The sequence below is a fragment of the Mus caroli genome, unplaced genomic scaffold (genome assembly GCF_978045245.1).
Source record: "Mus caroli unplaced genomic scaffold, Mus_caroli_1 scaffold_8, whole genome shotgun sequence".
In the NCBI taxonomy this organism is placed as follows: Eukaryota; Metazoa; Chordata; class Mammalia; order Rodentia; family Muridae; genus Mus; species Mus caroli.
In genome coordinates, this window is record NW_028227263.1 from 70,073,556 (window position 1) to 70,096,658 (window position 23,103).

Genomic DNA, 23,103 nt, shown 5'->3' on the forward strand with positions numbered 1-23,103 from the left:
TCAGATACAGCAGGATGCAAAAGCTGGGTACTGAATCCCATGATGAGATTAAGAAAAGTGAAATGAGACAGAAGGATGAGAGGAAATGAGGATGAAAGAGAAATCAAGAACTTCCTCACCCTGTCCTACTTGGAAATGACCAGCTTCTGTTTTCCCAGATGTTGTTTTCTCAGCTATGCACACACCCAAAAAAGCCATGTGGATAATTCACATTCAATGAAACCAAAATTTACTGAAGACCCAAATCATCATGTCCATCTACTCTCTCATAGCACAGAGATCCTTCCCTACTGCTCTCTGCTGCTGTTGCTTACTTAATTCTTTGCCTCTCTGGCTAGAAGACAAGCTCTTGGGGAGCAGGAAGCTGTCGGTTCTACACTCTGTCATATTCTTGGCACTTAACAGATTGTGGGATTTTTTTTATTTTGTTTTGTTTTTTAAATATTTTTTGAATGATCTAAAAGTGCAAATGGAGATTAAAGATGCAATGACCACATATCTGGCCTTCATGAATTGTTCTTAGTGTTCTATATATTTGCACAGGTATCAGCCAACTTGAATTAAAGTAGGTAATAAGTGTATGTTGACTGGGGAGACAATTATGACTTTATATAAATACATCTCATACCTGTCTTCTAATATAAGAGTTCAAAGTATTCTAAAATATTCTCTACCTGTTTGAAATATAGAAACACAGATATTACTAAACGAATTACTGCTTGCTTATTTAAAGAAAAAAAAAAGAACTCTTTAAGTCACTCTTCTGGAATGAAGACACAGCAGAAATGACAAGGAATTAGCTAGAGGTCAGGAACTTTCCCCTTCTTGGAACAGTAAAGCAGTTCCTGTGGTGGGAGTGGGGTGCCTTTTTCATGTTATCTTTGCCCCTGTGGGTAGCACTTCCTAACCTGGACTGTGCCTTTCTGGGCACATTAATATGCTGATGCTACTCCAAAGACTCAGTCTCACACCAGGGACCAAAGTCAAACATCCCAGGTGGGACAAATCCTGTGTCCCAATGCTACAAGTGAAATAAAACCCTGGCTTAAGTCTGCTTCCTTTGGTTTTAGATGTCTGCTCCATAAGGGTATCTGGCTTATTGCATTTACATTGATCACATGTGGAGAATAAGATTTACCGAGATAAACCACCTTTTCTTCTTCTTGGTCTTTGAAACTAAATTATTTTTTAAAGAACCAGAGGTCATTTAAGGCTTATTGGATTATTCCAAGTGTCAGATTCCCTCCTTATTTTTGATAGAGGGAATCATTTTCTCCAACAGGCTTTTAAAATTCAAGGCCACCAGGGTGTTAGTAATCCCAGGGAAGGCCCCTGCTGGCAACCTTATTAGCATCACTGCCTCTTGATTTTTATTTAATTCCTTTTAATATTCTATCTAACTGCTGACAGACATTATGGAGCTTAGGGGTCCAGAATGAGGGCAGTATTTCACTGTATCATCAAGCCTGCAGTCAGCTAATAAACTGCTCACAAAGTGCTTTGAGATCATATAGCAAGAGGTCAAAGGGGCAGAGGCTGTAGCTTACTGGTGAGAGCATTTGATCGGCATGTGCAAGGGCCTGGGTTTGATCACCGGCCCCATAAATAAACAATAAAATGACGTGTTAAATGAGAGAACCACAAGCGTGGAAATCATAGTTAATAAGGAAAGAAAGAGTACTGACATAAATGGTCCAAACAGTTCTCCCAAAATGATGGATTAGCATCTGGATTTCATCTGTGTATCTGCAAAGGACTAAAATGGCATTCCAATGGCAAAAAAACACAGAGCATTTGGAAAACAGTACTCTTTTTTAAGCCCTAGGGAGGGGAAGGCTGTTCCAGAACACGGGTGAAAACAGAAAAGCTCATATAACATTAAAATGTTAGCTAGAGCAAGCAAATGTTGCATACTGGGGATTACTTTCAGCTTGTAAATCATATTCACATATGACACTACAGGCTAGCTCAAAAATAAATATAACAATTGCCTTGCCCTAACAAGAAAGGTTAGCACTCTCAACTTCCTTGGATTCATTTATGACCCTTGTCAACCTATTCTGAGTCCCTTGAATGGGAACAGTCATCCAGGGAGCTCCTTCAGCAGGCTGGACCTGGGGGCTTGCTTTTCTAGCAAATGTTAGGTATGGCATAAGTCCCAGGAGCTAAAGCACCACCCGTCCCACAGGAGCTCTGGGAGATTAGTGTCCTGTGTAATCACAGAAGATTTAGACTGAAGTTAAGCCAATACACACTTAATGAGATGCATCATTGTTCTGCTAATTGATACAGAGGCAGAAATACCCAGTGATTTACAGACTCCCGTAGTTTTTTTTTCCCTTTCCTCCTAGAAAGGCAAGCAAATCTCTTAGAATGCTCACCAAAAACTAGGAAGCACTGATGGGCCCTCTAGAGATCCCAGATTCTTGCAATCATTTGCAGGTGATCATAGACTCTCTCACAAATAACTTTAAAGTCTCTGGCATAGCTGTTTCTATGTGTGGAATTAGAAATTTCTTGATAGCCTGAGAAAGCTTCTAGAGTGAGAAAAAATAGTTTTAAAACCATCTTGCTATACTCACCTGAATATTCTGCCTCAGTCCCTGCATGAGCAGATCCTGGGTCACCAGGCTCTGAACAATCAAAGTGAGATAGCACATTGTACACCAGGCATCTAAACCCTTATGAGACGAAGGTAGAGGAGGATCACTGAACTAGTTTCAGGCCAATCTAGATGATACGGTGAGTCTCAGAGCATTGTGAACTACAACAGCAAGACCTTGTCAAAGCCAACAAAAGAGAACTCAAAGTGAAACAAGGAAAGAAAGAAAGAAGAAAGAAAGAAAGAAAGAAAGAAAGAAAGAAAGAAAGAAAGAAAGAAAGAAAGAAAGAAAGAAAGAAAGGAGAGAACAAATTCTTAAACCATGACTTTGCTCAAAAAGTTTCTGTATCTTATGGTTCAGTAGTCTCACTGCTTAAGCCTCCAACACACCTTTGAGGTGTGTTTGAGTGGGTCCTTAATTTTCCTGTTTACCTCACTGAAAGTAAAATCTCCCTCCATGGCCAATCAGAAGCCTAAAGGTATACATGGTATAGAGGTATATAGAAGTGACCTGAGAATATAAACATAAATATATTTACCAGTTGTGGTCATGCTTAGAATAGGTTTCTTTGCTTTTTCTAATTCAGCCATCTTTGTAGAAAATTAAGTTGTATTCTACAGTGCCAGTCATTCCTTCCTCCTTTTGCTCTCCTAGAAAAAGATTCTCAGATTTCTCTTTCCACATTGTTTTTCAGGATTTAAGATATACAATGGCTATAATATAGTGAGAATATGCTATGTAGTAAGTTTAATAGACTAAACAGCAGATGATAAAGGAAAGGTCTAAAGAATGAACACTTTTTTCCTATAATAAGTAAATCTGTGAACACACATACTAGAGAGAGAGAGAGAGAGAGAGAGAGAGAGAGAGAAAGAGAGAAATATTTGTTTTTTTAAACTCTGGCCACTCATTATAGATTTTAAAATTCAGAGCCCCCATCTCTAAACAATCCTAAAGGTTTGATTCAGAAGGTCTAACTGAGCAATGATGGCTCATGCCTTTAATCCCAGCACTTGTTAGAGAGAGGCAGGCAGATCTTTCTGAGTTCAAGGTAGGCCTCAACTACAGTGAGTTCCAGGACAGCCAAAGCTACATATGTGAGAGCCTGTCTCAAGAAACCAAAGCCCAAACCAGCCAACCCACCAACCAACCAAACAAACAAAAAAAGATGATGATGAGGAGGAGAAGGAGGAGGAAGAGGAAGAAGAGGGAGAGGAGGAGGAAGAGACCATCTCTAAAATATAATATCATGGCTAAAAATTGTCACAATCTCTAAGATAAAAAGGTAAAATTGCCATTAATTTTTTTTTTATCAATGCAAACCAAAAGCATGTTTGGATTTTAAAAGTGGAGTGAGCATTTATTGTAAAAATTAAGGTGAGTGTTCTGCAAGCCATAGCTTCTTCAGTCTTGCCAGGTTTTAGGCATTTCTGGGACAAGTTGTCCTGGAATTCAGTTATCCTGCTTCATTTTTCTGCGTGCTTGAATTATAGGCAGAACTTCTGTCTGTCTGTCTGTCTGTCTGTCTGTCTGTCTGTCTGTCTGTCTCTCTCTCTCTCTCTCTATATATATATATATATATATATATATATATATATATATATATATATTTACACACACACACACACACAATAGTTCATTCAGTTTCTACAGCCCATATCTCCCTATAGTCAGAAATCTGAGGAGCATTATATTCACTACAAAGAGCCTAGATGTCAGCAGTGTCTCATGTTCGTCACTGTAAGATCCAGAGGCCTCTCTGGAACTCTGTGTCTGACAAGGAACCTACAATGAAGACGAGGGTGAGACTACTTTGAGAATTTGTAATTGGAATCCATTGGTAGACACAGATATTTGTAGTCTTTCTTCCTCTGTGTATATACGTATGCCCTGGTAAAGGCAAGCCTGCATCTTAAGATGCTTTTGAGAAGAATTCCTTCAATTAACTTTGCACAAATCCAAAGAGTTATCTGAGTTGTCTGGTGAGACAGAAGGAAAGAGACCAGGAAGTGAAATGAATATAGGAAACTGTAACAAGCCATGTCACATGACTTTGGACTGGATGTCTTATTTAAGACTTTCCACATCCATTTTGCCTCTGGTAGAAATCTGCTACTTCATTTGTGTTCCCTTCTTCCTTTCTATGAGGATTAGAGGGAGATGGAGGGGAAAGGGGAGAAGGAGAAAGGGAGAGAGCTGCCTAGATATGGTAAAAGGAGAGGGAGAGTGGTTCATAAAAGAAGTCATTTGACCACTAGCAAGGTCCTGATAAAAGAAGAGAACTTTCTTTCTGGAATAATAAATAAATAGACAGACACATAACGAGTTACGGAGTTTTAGGGTTTTTACATTCATGTCAGGTTACTCCAGATTAACGGAGACCTGGGATCCTCAGCAGAGGTAGCTTTTGCAAAGCATTATTGCTCAGAAACCCCGCCTCTTTCTCAGTGTTAATCAGGATCTCCATAAAAATAAGGACTAGGCTATATTCTTCACCTTTTGCTGTACATCCACTTAATTACAGCCACATACAGAAAATGGATCCCCTGCCTCTTCAACAAACTGCAGTGCATCATGGAAATATGACCTAGCTAGCTTTTTCAGTCATTCACGTTATTAAAACTCTCTCTTGTATTCTTTTTCTTCTTTTTTTTTTTCTTTCTATCATCAAGCCTTTATTGAAAACCTCCATTTGGCCTGGTGGTGCTGGTGCACACCTTTATTCCCAGCACTTGGGAAGCAGAGGCAGGCGGATTTCTGAGTTTGAGGCCAGCCTCGTCTACAAAGTGAGTTCCAGGATAGCCAGGGCTACACATAAAAACTCTGTCTCCAAAAAAAAAAAAAAAAAAAAAGAGAGAGAAAAGAAAAGAAAAAAGAAATCTCCATTTGGAAAGCCATGAGCTTTACATTTCTGGAAACAGAGAAAAATAGAATGAGATCTGAACTTTGGTGACTTACAACCTTTTTTTTTTATATTTTCTTCATTTACATTTCAAATGCTATCCTGAAAGTCCCCTGTACCCTCCCCCCACCCTGCTCCCCAACCCACCCACCACTCCCCCCATTCATTTTCAAAATGTGGACAACAGGGCACTAACTAACAGGGCACATCCTCTAGTTCTAGTTCTTTCTTACACAGCAGTATTCATTGAGTAATTTAGTACACGCTAAGGGTCTTGTATCTGCTCAACACTATAGGAAGTGTGTTAATGTTATTGCTGCTCAAGCACTGTATCATTTGAGCAACATTAGTGAGTGGTTATGAATCAAGATCATCTTCCATGAAACTCTAAGAAATTCTGAACTTCTCTAGCCTCATGATGGAATAGAGTAAATAAGAGGTGTCATAACCCGTACAGGGCTTCATGACATTGCAATAAAGTACACAAATTGATCGATGGTTAGGATCAATGGTTAAAAGTGCTTGCCATATAAACATCACTATCTGAATTCAGTTCTAGAAACCCCATTAAAAGTGGAAGGGAAGAATGCACAAAGTTGTCCTATGACATTTACACATGCATTGTGCTGTGCATTAGATGCCATGTACAACCATACACATACACACATACGTGTGTGCGTGCACACACACACACACATGTATACATACATACATACCATTTTTTTCATTTTTGTGTCTACATGTTCTGTAGTATGTTGTACAAACCAAAGAGTGAAGCCGAAGAACACCTTACCAAAACGTACTTCTTCCCAGAACTTCAGAATATTATCTTGTTTGGAAACAGGGTAGCCTCAAATGTAATTTGTTGTGGTAAATGTATACTCTGTATATCAAGATGGAACCTCAATCGTGTACACTTGGAATCTATATCAGATGAGAAGAGATGAAGAGAGGCACACAACTGGAGAAGTCCATGTGAACATAACAGATTTCTGGCAATACCAGCCGACAAGAGAAAGGCATAAGATAGCATCCCTGATGAAGTCCAGAGAGAAGGTTGTCCTATTGACCCCTTAACTTCAGACTTCTAGCCTCTATAGCCATGAAAGAATACTGGCCACTAGGTCTACAGTCATTTGTTATTATAGCCACACACAATTAACAATAATATGCCCAATTCCATTTTCAAATACTTGGAATTGAACCCATGGCCTTGAACAAGTGCTCTTCTACTGAGCTGCATCCCAAGCCCTTGACATTTTGGAATAAGGGCTAACTCACACAGACCTTGTGCTCACTACATAGCTGAGAATAGCCATGAAATTATGATGATCCTCCTTTCTCCACATCCCCAATTCTGGGGAGGCAACATCACAGAGCCTGACTATCTAGCCTCCATTACATAGCGCTGAAAAACAAAACAAAACAAAACAGAACAAAACCTCAGGTGAAGTCTTTGGCCAAATAAAGAACTTGATGTCTTAAACAATTAAAGCCAGCAGAGTATGAATGAAGGATCATGGAAGCCTTGTATGCTATGTGTAGATAATCACATTTTCATATGAAATTCAGCCCTCTCCAGACATCCTCTATATTTAAATGTTTGGTTCTAACATTGATGTTTCCTAATTTAAGTATTTTAAAAACAATGTTCTAAGTTGTTTGCCCCAAAAAGAATCTTCTGAGTCTCAAAGGCTCTTATAGAACGATGTAGAGTGCTCCCCAAACACTGGTCTACAATGAAAAAGCAGAGTTGGGCAGGAGACAAGTTGGCTTCCACTGAAAATGCAACTGAGGCTCCAGATGATCCTCAGAGAGCTTGTGAGCTCAACAGGCCTTTTACAGTTGTCCTATTAGAGGCAAAAAGGCTAGGCCTTTGTCCCCAAACTATACCTCCAGCTGAATATACCTACCCTAGAAGGGCCACGAGTTTGAGGAAAGCAGCTGAAAGCTTCCTTCCCATAGAGGCAATACATGGAGACAGGCACAGGTATAAGCATGTAGGAGAAATGAGTGACTGAGCCTATATTGGGACCTAGAACATGGACTGTAGCATCTACCTAGTACAAAAATGGAAGCCTATCTGCCTAATCATCTTCTGTTACGAGAATGTGGCCATGAGAGTTTTCACACCTGGATCAGATTGCCTTATTCTGGGATTCTGGGATTCTGGGAAAGAATTCATTAGATGCTCTCAAATCATGTGCACCATGACAGGTCTGTGAAGTCTCACCTCTGGTTGCTCTGACTTCCCCTCTCCCACCCACATTCTTTCTACTTGAACATCGTCCAACAGGTCTCAAAAATATTCATCTTCACAGAAGCTTCTGATCACATTTGAACCACAGTAAGTTTGCTTTTATTTGTTACTTGGCCATATAGAATAATCATTTAGCTGCTATTTAGAAATTTTGGCTCATTTTATTCATTTATTTATTCATTCATTCTTCATACATTTGAATACTAAGTCAATATTAGACTAAGGATTGAATGTTTAAAAAGTTCAAGAGATTACAAAAGTTCTTAGCATAAGGATAAACAGCTGAATTTCACTTATGAAGAAAAGCACTTAGACAATGTTGTAGATTGCTGTTCTTTGGCCTGTGACCATCTTAATTAGAGCAGCTGTGATGAACCACACAAGACCCTCCCAAGATAAGGTCCATTGGCAGTCCTTTGTAAAAGTGGGAGGGAGGAAGGTCTACTGAAAGAAGACTCAATCTGTGCAATGGCTGTGAGGTTGTTATGCATCCTTGAGTATGGATTTTTAGTGGCACAAATGTTTGGGACCACATATGCTCCTCAAAGTCGTATCTCACACATGCTACTTCAAGTAAGCAAATAATAAACTCTGTTTCACCACACTATACCTGAGTCAAATTACCTTCTTGGTCTGCTGTTAGGGCATATATAAATGAAAAGGCCTTGTTCATATTTTTCTAAGCAAAAACCATGCAATATCTGTATTAAGGGTATTACTATGACTTGAAAAAGTCAGGACTCTGGGCAATACCTCAGTAGATTCCGGAAAGGATGGGTTATTCACATACATGGAGGGCCCAGGACATAAAACAGCTAACTCATGGGAAGTAGATGAAACACCAGCTAGTCACTCTGAGTTCAGCTGGGTCACCCATCGTCTACCCTTCATCTGAGAAGGAGCATGTTTCACAAGTGCATGATGTGGCGAAGAAGCATGTCTGTGACCTGCTTGAGTGGGAGCAAGCGTTTCGACCTCCATAGCAATTAGCACCCCATGAAACTCAAATGCATGTCTTTGTATGTGCAAAGCACATGATGTGTGTGACCCCAGGTCATAAATATTTAATAAAAAGCACACATCCCTATCATTTGCACATCTCAGAAAAGCATGAGTTCCCAATGGTTGTATCATTCTATTCTAACTTTCCCTCTCAGAAGCCTCAAACCTTTAGGCTAGTCCCCAACAAGTAATATAATTCTCTCAGTGGGTTTAGACTTTCAGGTTAAACAAAAATTATGACTCTGACTATACAAATAGAGCAGAGACGGTATCCCAAATAGATACAAGCAGGAGATTTCTTTAAAACTATTCAACTATAAGACTGGAAAATAGAAGAGAAAAATATCATATAAATAATAATTATCTGAATGTAATGGCTAATGTTCTTTAATGTAGCTCCAGAAAAAATGTCACTGTAAGAAATGCTATTTCACTTCACTACTAACAAATCAGGTACTTAGTGTGCTGAGAGAGAGATGATTGGAACTGCTTTAAAGCCACGTTAACCAGAGAAACTGCAAAAATATTTCTATTCTTATGAAGGAAGGAAGGAATGCATCTCGTGGGTGTATTTAAGTACCCTCAATCTTTTGGATAAATGGTAATTCTAAACAAAAAATGGAAAGATGACCTTAGAATAATAATCGCAAGACCCAACAGGGATTAAGCTTCCCAATGTAAAAAAATCATTTGCAATATTTTCAGGGTGGAAATTTCTAAAGTACATTATAGTTCATAGATTTTATGATATGCCTCAAACAAAAATCACCCAAACACCCAACTCTGGGCTGGCTTTTTTCCCATGAGGTAGGTCCTCCCATATGTAGAATTACTCACCCAGAACTGCTCACTGTCTGTAATTCTGCTCAGTGGCTCTGTGGTGTTTGTCAGAAGAGGAAAACAAAGAAAAGGAGGAAACCAATACATTCATAGAGGTGTTTCATATAGAGCATGGGACTGGGAAAGCAAAATCAGGTCTGGCCCAGTGAGGGCTTTCTATAGCCAGTTCTCTCTCCATTCTTCCTTTAAGAAAGCTCACACAAAGGCAATGTGGAAAATTTCACAGGATAAATGTTAGGTCTGCACTGGCTAAGTATCCTTCATCCTTTGTCATTGCTAGTAGATGTTACATGGAAAATGGAGATCTAGAAAGGACCTGACCTGGGATCCATTCTTTTTTCAAACATCCAGAAAAGTCTTTGAGTGTCCATCTGAGTCACTGTGAGTGGCATTAATATTTATTTGACTAGATGATTTTAGGATTATTTCCTTGAGAGGCTAAGTCAATGAAAGTCAACAAGCAAATAAATGTGCAAAAGTTGCATGAGATGTCTTTGAATGACAGGCCCCTTTCCATTAAAAGACATAGAGCAAAGAGGTAGATTCTATATTTAAAAGGCCAAAAGATCACAATATTCCAGGCTTATTTCTCTTGGCCCATGGGTCTTTGGCTGTCAGCAGACTGAATAAATTCCTGATAAAATAATCTCCAATCATACATGCATTTACAGAGCTATTGTGTCATAAGGAGAGGAATCCTTTTTAATATCTTCATTTGATTGGGCAAGCACATAGGCATGTGAGGTATGGAGTGTCCAAAATTGTGATAAGTAGAAGAGCAAAGTCCTTTGCTGCCTACGAAAAGACCCCAAGTCTTTCCACTTTGCATCTATATTAACATGAGCAAATTGAATTAATTTCGTCTAATAGCATTAAGCCAGTAACAAAGTAATTCTTTGAAGCAACTGTATAGATTAATTAACAGACAGAATTGGTGAGACAAAATGAATGGTTCAATAGCTCTGTGTCAGAAATCTCTTTGACCAGGTCAGGAGACAGGCAGAGCTCATCACATGCCAGTCCCTAAAATCCCTGTGATAGTTAACAGATTTCAGCAAATTCATGGCAGGTGCCAAGTGTTTCCTGGCTGTTCCAGGCATCTCAAAGTCAACACCCAAATGAGCTTTAGTGCTCATGAAAATCAGGTAATTTGGGAGTTGAATGGAAGTCACCAAGGAGTAGTCTGTCAACTCGCCTAAGAACTGTAAAAGAGTCTATTACTCTGGCAGTGTCACGGTGTCTCTTATTTATGCTTCTCTATGGGAGAGTGAGAAGAGCAGCCAGGGCTGCATGCTGTAGCAGCTCTCCAGCTGCTCATGCAGTTAATATAGCTGTAGAAGGGACATGATTTACACAGGAGTGCTTTCCCTCAACACTAGAACACGTGTCCAAAACCCACTCATTCTGCTGGACTTATAGTGTGCACACACCTCATTGTGCTCTGGTGACAGTGGGTAGCTGTTGGCTAACCCTGGCACAGAAAACTGCACAATGCTGAGATGTTTTGATCATACCTATAGACCTACACCCTCTATGATATAAATGGGAAGAGCTTGGTTACTGAAAAAGGTAACAGACTTCCATGCATGTAACAGGCAGAACTAGTACTTCCCATCAGAGAAAGGCTCCCTGCTGCTTGCTAGTGAGGATGGCTGATTGAGGCACTACATTGGAAAGCATGCACAGATTATTTCCAGGATCAACAGACATGCTTCTGCAGGAAAGGATAATCATTGAAACAGAGTTTTCACAGCAAAGGAGTGAGGCAGGACTCAGCTTGGGGCTTTTTGCCCCTTGCAAGGGAGAAAGATAGGTATGTTATTTTCCCCTATTTTTATGGTCTGCTGCTGAGCAGAGAGAGTGGGCCTTATAAACCTCACATACCTGATAGGGGCCCTGGTTGCAGCCACAGTAGCTGCTCTCCATGGTGTAGCTTCTGGAAACCCCCATCTCTCTCCACACCACTACTCGGGCAGTGGAAGCTCGTGATTTTTCAACCAGAAAGCTGCAGCTGTTCATGGTGAATGCTGGTGCTAGCTTGTCCAGGATTTTAGAAAGTGTCTAAAATGAAGAGAATAAAAGCAAATCATGATAAAGTATGGGTCATTAGGAAGAGTCATCATTAAAAAAATTGCTTTGCAACATTTATTAAATATCACCATGTATCAAACCACAATTTGAATCCCTAATTCAAATAAAGGGAAATGAACATTTTTTTATGATTTTGTAGATGAAAACAGTGAAACTTGGAAAACATAATAAATAATTTAAAACCCACAACTATGAGATGGTCAGAATGGGATTGAAAAGCCAACCTGGTCTACTCCAACACTGTGAATTTGCTTTCCCCTTTTCTGTACCCCCACTTTCATGGATTGCTGAGTTGTGCCAGTGGGAAACTATACCTGTCAGAGACCTGCAATTTTTCGTGATTCTATCCAGCTCTGAGGAGGACTATACCACTGATGGCCCTAAGTAGATGCACATCTAAAGTTCTCTCATTTCCTGTGAGTGTGTAATTGCCCAAGTGACTGCTTCATTGCGTCCTCTGCCATAAATATGAAGCTGGATCAATTATGAAAGTTCTAAAACTCCATCCTCCCCGGCTTCATATGTCCCACGTAGGGCTAAAAGTGTTTTATTTATGACCTTTTAATCTTCATTTAGAAGGCATGTATAATCTCCTACTATTCCAATTGCCTGAGTGAGGCTCCGAGCCAACCAGATTTACCTCCAAGGGAAGGTTGTCCTGGAGTTGACAGGACACACTGTCCTTGGATCAACAGAAACACTAAACATCAATGGTCCCAGCCTTTAGCAGCATTCAAAGTACAGTTCACTTCAGTACTAACTGATGCATTCTTATTCATTCTTATAACTGTCTCTATTAGTAGATTCTATTTATTTCAGCAAGTAATATCAAAAAGTGTTGTCTGTGAGCATCATTTCTCACTGTACAGGGATTTTCCTCTAAGACCCATTTCTGCCATCATGAAACTTCCAAGATAAAGAGGAAATGTAAACTAAAGAACTCACACACGTGATAATTAAAATTTTTAATTATTATTATTGTGAAGAGTCTAAAGAAAGAAACGGAGTGAAAGTTCATCTGAGAGAGACATGTGAGTGTGGATGTGAACAAACCAATTAGAGACATTGCTGAATCTCAAATAACAATGACCTCTAGGCCTGGAAGCTATGTGAGAACTCAGAGATCATAATAAGTCAATCAATTAATTATGGAAATATACTTATAAAACATATAGTGATAACTATATGATTAAATTACATTAATTGTAAGTACAAAAACCACTAGAGAAAGGAGGACCTGCTGAATGTTTTAGAAATGACCCAAACTTCATTTCTACCAGAAAAGCTTATAAATTATTCCTTATAATTTAACTTAAAGCCTGAATTTTTCCTATTTGTTGTATAGTGTGCATGATTTTACATGATATACTATTTTATACATATTCAGTTTAGAATGGCTTTTCTTTTTGATGCCTCCTGATATCTTACACAAGTTCTATTCTTCATGACAACACATAATAAGGCTTTGCCATATGTATTTTGCAGAAATTTTCTTTACTGTTTTCTTCCATTTTTATCTTCTTAACAGTATTTTTTCCTCAGAGCAGAAGATAAATTTTTTATGGCTATCAACTTATTGATTATTCCTCTTAAGGGTCATGCTGCTGGTGTGATATTTAAACAGCTGTGGTGGCAGGGAGGAGCACAATGCCAAAGTCTGTTGTCAAGTCCACTGTCATCATCATATACATAGTCTCCTGCTGTTATCTTCTAGAAATGTGTTACACTCGCTCTTTTCATTTTACACTTTTGTCTGTATGGTTGTTGGAATGAGAATGGCCTCATAGGCTCATATACTTGAATGCTTAGTTACCAGGCAGTGGCCATGTTTGAGAAAAATTAGAAGGATTAGGGAGCATGGCCTTGTTGGAGTTCGTGTGCCCCCTTGGAAAAAGTGTGTCACTGAGGTGGGCTGTGAAGTGTCAAAAGCCTACACCAGGCCAGTTCTCTCTCTCTCTCTCTCTCTCTCTCTCTCTCTCTCTCTCTCTCTCTCTCTCTCTCTCTCTCTCTCTCTCTCTCTCCCCCTCCCTCCCTTCCTCCCTCCCTCTCTCCCTCTCCCTCTCCTCTCTCTCTCCTCCTCTTTCTCCCTCTCTCTCCCTTTCCTTCTTTCTCTCCTTCTTCCTCCCCCTCCCACCTTACTGCCTATGGATCAGATGTAAAGCTTTCAGCTACTGCTTCCTTACTGTGCTTGTTTACTACCACAGTTCCCACTCTGAAGATTATGGATCCATCCTCTGAAAGTGTAAGCAAGCCCCCAATTAAGTAGTTTCTTCTAAGAATTTCTTTGGTTATGGCTACTCTTCACACCAATTGAACATTAACTAGGACATTCATTGATCTATTTTGAGTTAATTCTGTGAAAGGTATATACATTTATGCCTACATTATTTTGCTTTTGACTTCAGATTTCTGTTCTTTTTCAGATCCATTTTTGAAAACACTATCTTTGCCATATTATCTTTACTTGTTTATCAAGGATGAGTAACTATACTTATGAGAGTCTGTTTCTTGATACTTTAAACTCCTCCTATGACATAATCATCTAATTTTCATCATTACCATCCTGTCATGTATTCTATTTGTGGTAAGTCTTGAAGTGAGGCAGTGACAGAATTTCAACTCTCTTACTCCCTTGTGCTACTAGGCTGCTCTGGAGCACCTGCCTCAACACTCTGTTTACAAGATAATTTCCATGCACTTTGATTGAAAATGCATTAAATATATATTTAAAGCTGGAGAGAACTGAAATCATGACATTATTGTATATCTATAAAGGTGAATATTTACCTACTCTCTAAGTAATTATTGATTTTGTTTATCATATTTCTCTTTCTATAGAGCTTATAAATGTTGCTCTGTCAAATTCACATTTGGGTATTTTATCAAACGGGGTAATGAGGTAAGTATTACTAGGGTGGCATGTGTGTGTGTTGAGAAATAATCTTACTCTCTATACCAGGCCAGTCTAGAACTCCCTATGTAGACCACACTGGTCTCGAGCTCACAGCATCTCTCCTACACTAGCCTCCTGAGAGTAGAGTTGACAGACACATTCTGCTTCCTCTATCTACTATTGGGTATTTAAATCTCAAATTTGCTTGCTGAATGCTAACTTATAGGAAAGCAAAAGAACATCACCCTTTTATGTTGCAACCTTTCTACCAACACTTACTCAATCAGCATACTTTCATTTGCTTTCCCTGTCTTGTTGCACTGCTAAAATTTTCAGCATGGTGCTGAAATGTAGCAGTGAGAGAGAACATTCTTTCAGGGCTTCTTCTTGATTGAGTGAGAAACTTTCTGTTACAGAGCATGAAAGATGCATGTTAGCTATGCAGATTTTGTAAAATATTCTTCGCCAAGTTGAGAACAGGGACTTTTGGTATGGAGAAAAGGATATTGAATCTTGTCAAATATTTTATCTGAATATACTATATTCTCATATGATTTTTCCTCTTAGTCTTTTGATATGATAATTTATACAACTTAATTTTCTGATTATGAACTAGCTATGACCAAGGAAAATCTTCCATGGTCATGGTGTATAATTATATATATACAATTATACTTGATTTTCTAACATTTTCTTCAGGAATTTTGAAATTTTTTTCTGTGAGAATTACTTGATTTTTTTATTCTTATATCTTTGCCTGGCCTTATAGAATTAATTGAGAAATTGTTTCTCAGTTTTGATTTTCAGAAAGTAATTATAGAAACTGGAACAATTTCTGCATAAAATATATTGTAAAATTCAGTACTGAACTCATCTGGGTCTAACTCTACTATTTAAGTGGATTATGAATTATTTATTATCACTTAAACATCATTCATATGTAGGCCTGTTCAGAGAATCTATTTCAAATCAGTGAACACTAGGAGTTTGTGTTTTTCAAAGAATCGATTCATTTCATCTGGATGATCAAATTTAAGGATAAAAAGATTTTCATAGTATTCCATTCTTCTCTAGTAAATGCACATAGAATGTCTACATTCAGTCTTCCATTTCTGACATTAGTAATTTGTCCTGTGGTTTACTTTCTACTTGGCCACAACACAAACTTGACAGTCTTGTGGATGTTTCCAAGATTCATCTTTTGGTTTCATTGAGTTCATCTTTTAATTTTGTTTTCAGTTTTTATAATTTATGTTCTATTATTTTATACAAATCAAAATCGCATCTATTAAATGTATACAACATGATTTGTCTACTCTTATCTGAGTTACCTACTTTGTGTTTTCTTTGCATTTAATTTGCCATTTTCCTACTTTCCTCAGTTGTTTCAGGACTTTCACCTTTTAATTATGTATATATCCAGTACAATACAGATTCATCTATATGTAGATTTGATCATGCCAAAAACTTAAAAGTTTCATTTTCATTGTGTTCAAATATTTTTAATATCTATTGGAATTTCTCCTCTCATGCCTGTTATATATACAATGTTATTATTCTCCCTGTGTTTGAAATTTTATAATCTTTCTATTGATGGCTAGATTAATTTTATTATGTCTAGGTGCATACATTGTGATATCTTTTTTTACTATATTTGTACTAAATTTTTGACTCATACTATGTATTCCTTAAATTATTATATTATTTTAATATTTTGTGTGCATTCATATTTTGTCACATGTATGTCCACATACCACATACATGCAATTCCCTCATGACCAGAAAGAAAAATCCTCTGTACCTGAAGTTACAAAGACTTATAAACCATTATATGGGTGTTGGGAATCAAACTCAGCTTCTCTAGAAGAGCAGCCAGTATTATTCACCAGTAAGTCATCTCTAGAACGCTTCATAGAATGTATCTTGATCACATCCACACTCTACCCTCAAGTCCTCTCAGACCTACCCCTCTTCCCAACCAGTCCCTTCAACACGGGAATTGTTCTTTTTTCTTAAAGATATTATCTTGTAGTCAATGTCCTGGTGGTCTGACTCTTACAATGGTTGCACCTCTTCTTCCCTTATGCTGTATGAACTTTAAGTGTATGTAGTGTTTGGGTTGTCGTATGAACCAGGGACAGGCATTCCAAAGTCAGTTTATCTGTACGTTGTGACCAGCTGTGACTTTCTATAATGGACTCTGCCGACTGTGAAAGGAAGCTTCTTTAATGAGTAATGAGAGCTACATCTATATGTGAGTATAACGAGAAGTGTTTAGAAAGCATCTAGAGATTTATAGTAGCTTAGGAAAGCGGCAGTGGTAGATTCTTCTCTAGGTTCCATAGCCTCTCCATCCACGGGTACTTTGCTAAGTTTATAATGCCTGTCATGAATTTCCTCCTAATAAGTGGTCCAAATGTGTTTTCTAGCATGCAAAGTGGTAAGTGTTGGTGATTGTTTCATGTGGGCATAAAAACTATGTCTTTTCTGTGAGTTTTGGTAAAGCCCTTCTATAAAAATATATTGCATCTGTTAATTGATGGGTCCTATTTTTTTTCTTCTGCTACATCTGACTACTGTTGTGCAACCTACAGATGTAAAAGCATATGCATCTTTTCAAGTCTCATGCACTTGGTCTCATTCTCCATGTGTGCCTTATGTGATTAAGCACATACATGTTACATGGTTTTAGAAATTTTTATTCCTTTATCATTAATGTATTGCCATTCTTTATTGATGATAGTTTTCATCCTTTGAAATATCCTGAACTTGTTATTAACTACTGTTTTGTTTTGATTACTGTCAGCAGATTAGAGCAAATATTTTATATCGTTTTTCTCCCCTTTCTTTGTATAGTGGATCTTTTCCCTTGGTCTTCGGACTTTTTCTGAATATGCAACATACACTTGCTACTGACACAAACACACTAGTAAGAGGTAGGTTGATATTTCAAAAATAGTATCAGTGCTTTAATCACTATTCTTTCTCTGCCCCTTGTTTCATCTATGCCATTCTCTTCACATATAGGCAAGCATGTTTGTATATGCTCAGATTATCAAGTACAGCCTTGCTATTATTGTCTTTTAATACTTGCCAATATGTTAAATTAATAAAGAGATAATAACAGGCTTCATTTCACTGCCGCCTGTCTGTTCTCAGTGCCCTTTCTGTCTTTAAATACATCCAGTTTATAACCCATGTTATTTCCCCTCTTTCCAAAAGCTCTTTTTAACACTCTTTGGAACCAGTACACATTTCTTTAATATCTGTTTGCCTTTACTTTTGAAACATAATTTTATGAGGTAAAGAATTCTACTCAAGTGTGGTTCAGGGATGGACACCTTAAATATTTTATTTCTTCATCTTCATCTTTTTTGTTTGAAAGATTACTGTAATATATATATATATACATATATATATGTGTGTGTGAGTGTGAGTATGTGTGTGCACGCGTGTATATATATATATATATATATGTGCATACATACATACATATATGACAAAATTAATAAAATTAATGTATATCCCTCTCTCCTGGTTCCTTTAGGCGGCATTTTTGATTTTCAATAATTTAAAACTGGTGTTTGTAGCCACATTTTGTTATTCTTTCTGTGCAATATTCTCTGAGTTTCCTGGATCTGTGGTTCCTGAGTCTGACACTAAGTGAAGCCAGTTTTGTTGGCTAATATACTTCTGTAGAGATGATCAGTCAAATTAATTTCATGTTTCTTGGGACTCTTAACAAGCTCTGACCTCTTCACTGAAGCCTGGGGACTGAAGATATGTAAGGTGAAATGAGGGATCATCACACTTATATTTTCATAGCTGCAGCTTATCCGTTCATTAAAACTTGTCCTAAAACTTTCATTTATAGAACATTTCCATTCAATCTCTTCGTTTCTCTTTTTTATCTTTCACACATACAACCGTGTCTGGGAGAAAAGGCAATGATGGCTATTCTAAACTGGAAGTTGTTTGTTTTGCTAATGGGCAGAAAAAAGATTAGTTCAAAATCGCAAGTGGACCATTATCATTCAACCAAAATATAAAGAGATTTAAATAAGATGTAACATTTGTATAGACGTATGTATAAACAACTCCCATGTGCATAGAGGACCCACACATTTCAATGTTATGTTTGAGCATTAGAAACCTGCCGTTTGTTTGTTTGTTTGTTTGTTTTTCAAGACAGGGTTTTTTTGTAGCCCTGGCTGTCCTGGAACTCACTTTATAGACCAGGCTGGCCTCGAACTCAGAAATCTGCCTGTCTCTGCCTCCCATGTGCTGGGATTAAAGGCATGTGCCACCATGCCTGGCTAGAAACTGGCCTTTTGAAGAGCATCCTTCTCTGGCTTTCCTTATTTTCTGTTGATAAGTTTAAGAACACAGACTGTGGATTCTAAGCTCAGAAACTGCTTGAACACTAAGTATGAGGCATCAAAGCCCATGACTGAAAAGCAGGCAGCATATACTTGAGAGGTGCTACATCCACTCCAGGAGTGACTCACATTACAAGTTTGGAAACCTGGAAGTGATCCTGAGGCAAAGGCTGAGGAGGAAACTCAGTCTCCTGGAACTTTGGCATTCCCATAGCTAGAATGCCCCAGATTTGTCCCTGCAATATCGTGGAGGGTCTTGCATGCTTTCTTACAGTATTTTACTGGATAAGAGTTAGAAATCTCAGGGCAAGCTTAACAAAGTATACTTAGAATCTCCAGTACAGCCAGGTATAGCAGGCTACATTGCATATTAGAAGCAAGTTGGTAAATTCTTCTGACAAATGGAGATTCCCTACAGATACTTATACTCATATGCAAGAATTTTCCTAGGCCTAGGAAATAGGGAGGTTATGGTATTGCCTTATTCATGAGAAGGTCTGCTAGAGCAGAACCCCCTGATGCTAGCTTTCACAAGGCTCAAAGGAGTAGCACAAATTATGATTAGGGTGTAAAATACTTACCTGTCATTAGCTGATTCTAGGCAGGGCTGTTTTATCTTTACTGTAAATATTACCTGGTTCCTGTAAGTCCTTTTGAAGTTATTCCTCTGTTTTGTGTCAGGTAACTTCAATGTACTTTGCCTGCTGTGACATCCTACCCCTTTGTTTTCTGTATTATAAAAGACTGGTGTTTGATATGTAATATTACACTCAGATTCAAGATGCTCTCATGCTCTCTCCTGTCTTGTCTGTTTGTCACTCACCAACTCTATGCCCATCTGTCCTAGACCTTGATTCGCATGGATTGAGGAAGGCCCATTGAGCCCCCATCCGTGGCAGAGAGACAAGTACATGGCAAAGCTTAGTTTGAGTAGGTAGTTGCTTTGTGACTTACGTGAGTTTTTCTATCTCCTTGAGTCTTGCCTCATCCTCTATTAAGTACTAGAGTTACAAGTCCCTTATGAGTCCAATCCAGACATGAGAGAATGGAGAAACTAGTCTAGATTTACCCTGAGAGTTTGTCCTCTTTCTCTTCATATATATGGAATCACACCTGGCCAGAAAGAGTAGAGTCAAGTACAACCTCAACTAAGGAGGACACGTTGATTTGGATTCAGTTATTTTTGTTTTAAGACATAGTTTAGAAACCCAAGCTATAATTTACTTCATTTGATCTCTGATTACAAGATTTTGTAATTATGCTGTAGATATTTATTTACCCTCCAGTTGTTGCCCCCCCTCAGTCCCTGTTGCCTCTGAAGCGGTGCTCCCACACCCTACCTGGCCTCCCCCTTCCCTGGGGCCTCAAGTCTCTCGATTAAGCACATCTTCTCCCACTGAGGCCAGACCAGGTAGACCTCTGGTGCATACGTGCCAGGGGTCTCAGACCAGCTCTTGTATGCTCCTGGTTGGTGGCTCAGTCTCTGGAAGATCCCTGCATACTATGGGCTTGTTCTCTTTTTCAGCCTCTTCAATCCTTATCCTAATTCAACTATAGGGATCTCCCACCTCAGTCCAATGATTGAGTGTAAGTTTTGAGTGTAAGTTTTTGCTTCTGTCTCAGTCAGCTGTTGGTAGGGCCTCTCTGAGGTCAGCCATGCCAGGCTCCCATCTGTAAACCCATGATAGCATAATAATGTCAGGCCTTGGTACCCCAAACACACAATCCACCAACCAACCATCATGAGATGGATCCCAAGTTGGGTTGGTCATTGGACTTCCTTTACTTCAGTCTCTTGTCCATTTTAGTCCCTGCTGTTCTTTTAGACAGGAACAATTCTGGGTCAGGAATTTTGACTGTGACTTAGTAGCCATGTCCCTCCACTTGAGGCCCTGTCTATCTATTGGAGGTAGAATCTCTGAGTTCCCTTTACCCAATATTGGGCATTTTTGTTAAGTTCACCCCTAATGAGTCCTGAGAGTATCTCACCTCCTGCATCTCTGGTACTTTCTAGAGGGTCCCCTAACTCCCACTCTCTGAGGTTTCTTATTTCCATTTATGCTCTTGGCCCTCTGGGCTTCTCTCCTGTCCCCTCTTCCCATATCTGATCCCGTTCCCCCTTTCCCATTCTCCTGCTCTTTCCCACCCAACTCTCTCTCTCTCTCTCCCTCTCTCTCTCCCTCTCCCTCCCTCCCCCTCTCTTGCTCTCTCTTGCTCTCTCTCTCTGCCTCCTGTGATTATTGATTATTCCCTTCCCCCATTTAAGTGGGATTGAAGCATCCTCACTTAGGCATTCTGCTTGTTACACTTTTTAAGGTCTGTATGTTGTATCTTAGGTATTCTGTACTTTTTGGCTATTATCCTCTTATTAGTAATACCATGCATTTCTTTTGAGTCTACATCACACCAATCTGATTACTCTTTCTAAACCACCCACCACTTCAAAATTTAAAGAATGACACCCTCAAAGCTATGTTCAGAATTCTATAGATAGAATTTGTGTCAGAGTTCATTTTTAGGTTGGAGCCCTCTGCACAACTTTTCAAGACCCAAATGTACTCTTCCCTTTGGGGTCAATTATGTAGCAAGAATTTAGTAGTAGGACAAGTAGAACCATGGGTATTTATGATTACTGTTGTACTGTTCAAAACATAGTTTGTTGCTAATGAAGTTTGAAAAAGAGAAATAACATTGCCTAGCCCCAGCCTTCCAAGATTAATAAATATTTAAAACCTCTCTTACCATGATGTATGTCCCTTCTTTAACCAAGGCAATCCATTGTTTTTCAGGCTCCAAATAAAAATTTATTCTTGCTTTAAACATCTCTTGAATTCCAAGCTATAGAGTCATTGACTTATTATTTAGTTTCTCTACAACACAGCATACCCTTTAAAAAACAGGGTCTCAGGAGTCAGAATTTTAATCTCTGTATTCCAAATCCTGGCTCTTATTATATAACTTGTCACAATGCAATTAATTTCTGTGTTTCTTTTCCCTCATATGTGAAACTAGATGTTACTATAAATACTTATCCACTAACAAATATTTTAAAACATCGTCTAATGATGCATACTGGTGTAGCACAAAGTATAGCTGGAAATATCAAGTATATTAACATATTAAGGCATGCCGGGCATGGTGGCATACACCTTTAATCCCAGCACTCGGGAGGCAGAGGCAGGCAGATTTCTGAGTTCGAGGCCAGCCTGGTCTACAAACTGAGTTCCAGGACAGCTAGGGCTACACAGAGAAACCCTGTCTCAACAATTCCCCCCTCCAAAAATTATATATATATATATATATATATATATATATATATATATATATATATATATAGGCACGTAGAGAATTACATTGGTGTTTGACATTGGCACTGTGGGAGGAGTATGAATTATTCTTATCTCTAATAACTCCTGAGAAGTAGCAATCTATGAAGAGAATCAAAGACTGAAAATGTCACAAAAAAGGGATTGCATGCTTAGCAGTGTTGCACGAAGCCAACATTCAGTTTATCTCAACTCAGTACTCTATCATTCACCTGGACATGCAGGTTCTTTCAGGTTCAACTTTTAATCATAACAGAATTTCTGGCTTGTATTTCTTCCAAGTTTTCTAGAAATCATATCTGAACTAAAATTTTTCTCATGAGATGTTTTTCTAGATGTAAGGTCCTAACAAAGATCATTAGATTTACACCTCAAAAAAAAAAAAGTAAAATAAAAAGTCTATGGAAGTCACCCAGGATAATCTAATCAATCCTGTACCACAGAGAAGCAATCAGTCCTGTACGTATTACATCACAACTCGTCCTTCTATTCATGTACTTAGTTTTTATTTTAAATTTTTGTTCATCTTTCTGTGTGCCTATAATTTGATGGAAGAAGAAACCTAGTCCTCATTCATCAGTGTTACACAAATACCCAGCACTCTGCTTAACAGCTGGTGCATAATCAATAAATGTGATTTTGAAAATATATATCAGCTTCATGAAGGTGTGTATAACAGCCTAAAGCTTTTTAGCAAATGTATACAGTTTGTAATAATTGCCACAATTAAGCTTTAGAGCTCATGGCTTTAGCCATTTTCTTCCTCCTGCTCATTTGTGCCCATACCCTGCCTTGGGCAATTGCTGA

The 23,103-nt window shown here is 38.5% G+C and overlaps 1 protein-coding gene across 1 annotated transcript in view; it reads right to left on the bottom strand.

Moving 5' to 3' along the window:
- Positions 1-23,103, bottom strand: part of Agbl1 (AGBL carboxypeptidase 1) — an 818,045-nt gene that overhangs the window by 362,501 nt on the left and 432,441 nt on the right. The window contains exon 19 of the mRNA XM_021168273.2: positions 11,492-11,668. Within this exon, the coding sequence (XP_021023932.2) occupies positions 11,492-11,668 (177 nt within the window). The remainder of the gene's footprint in view (positions 1-11,491; positions 11,669-23,103) is intronic.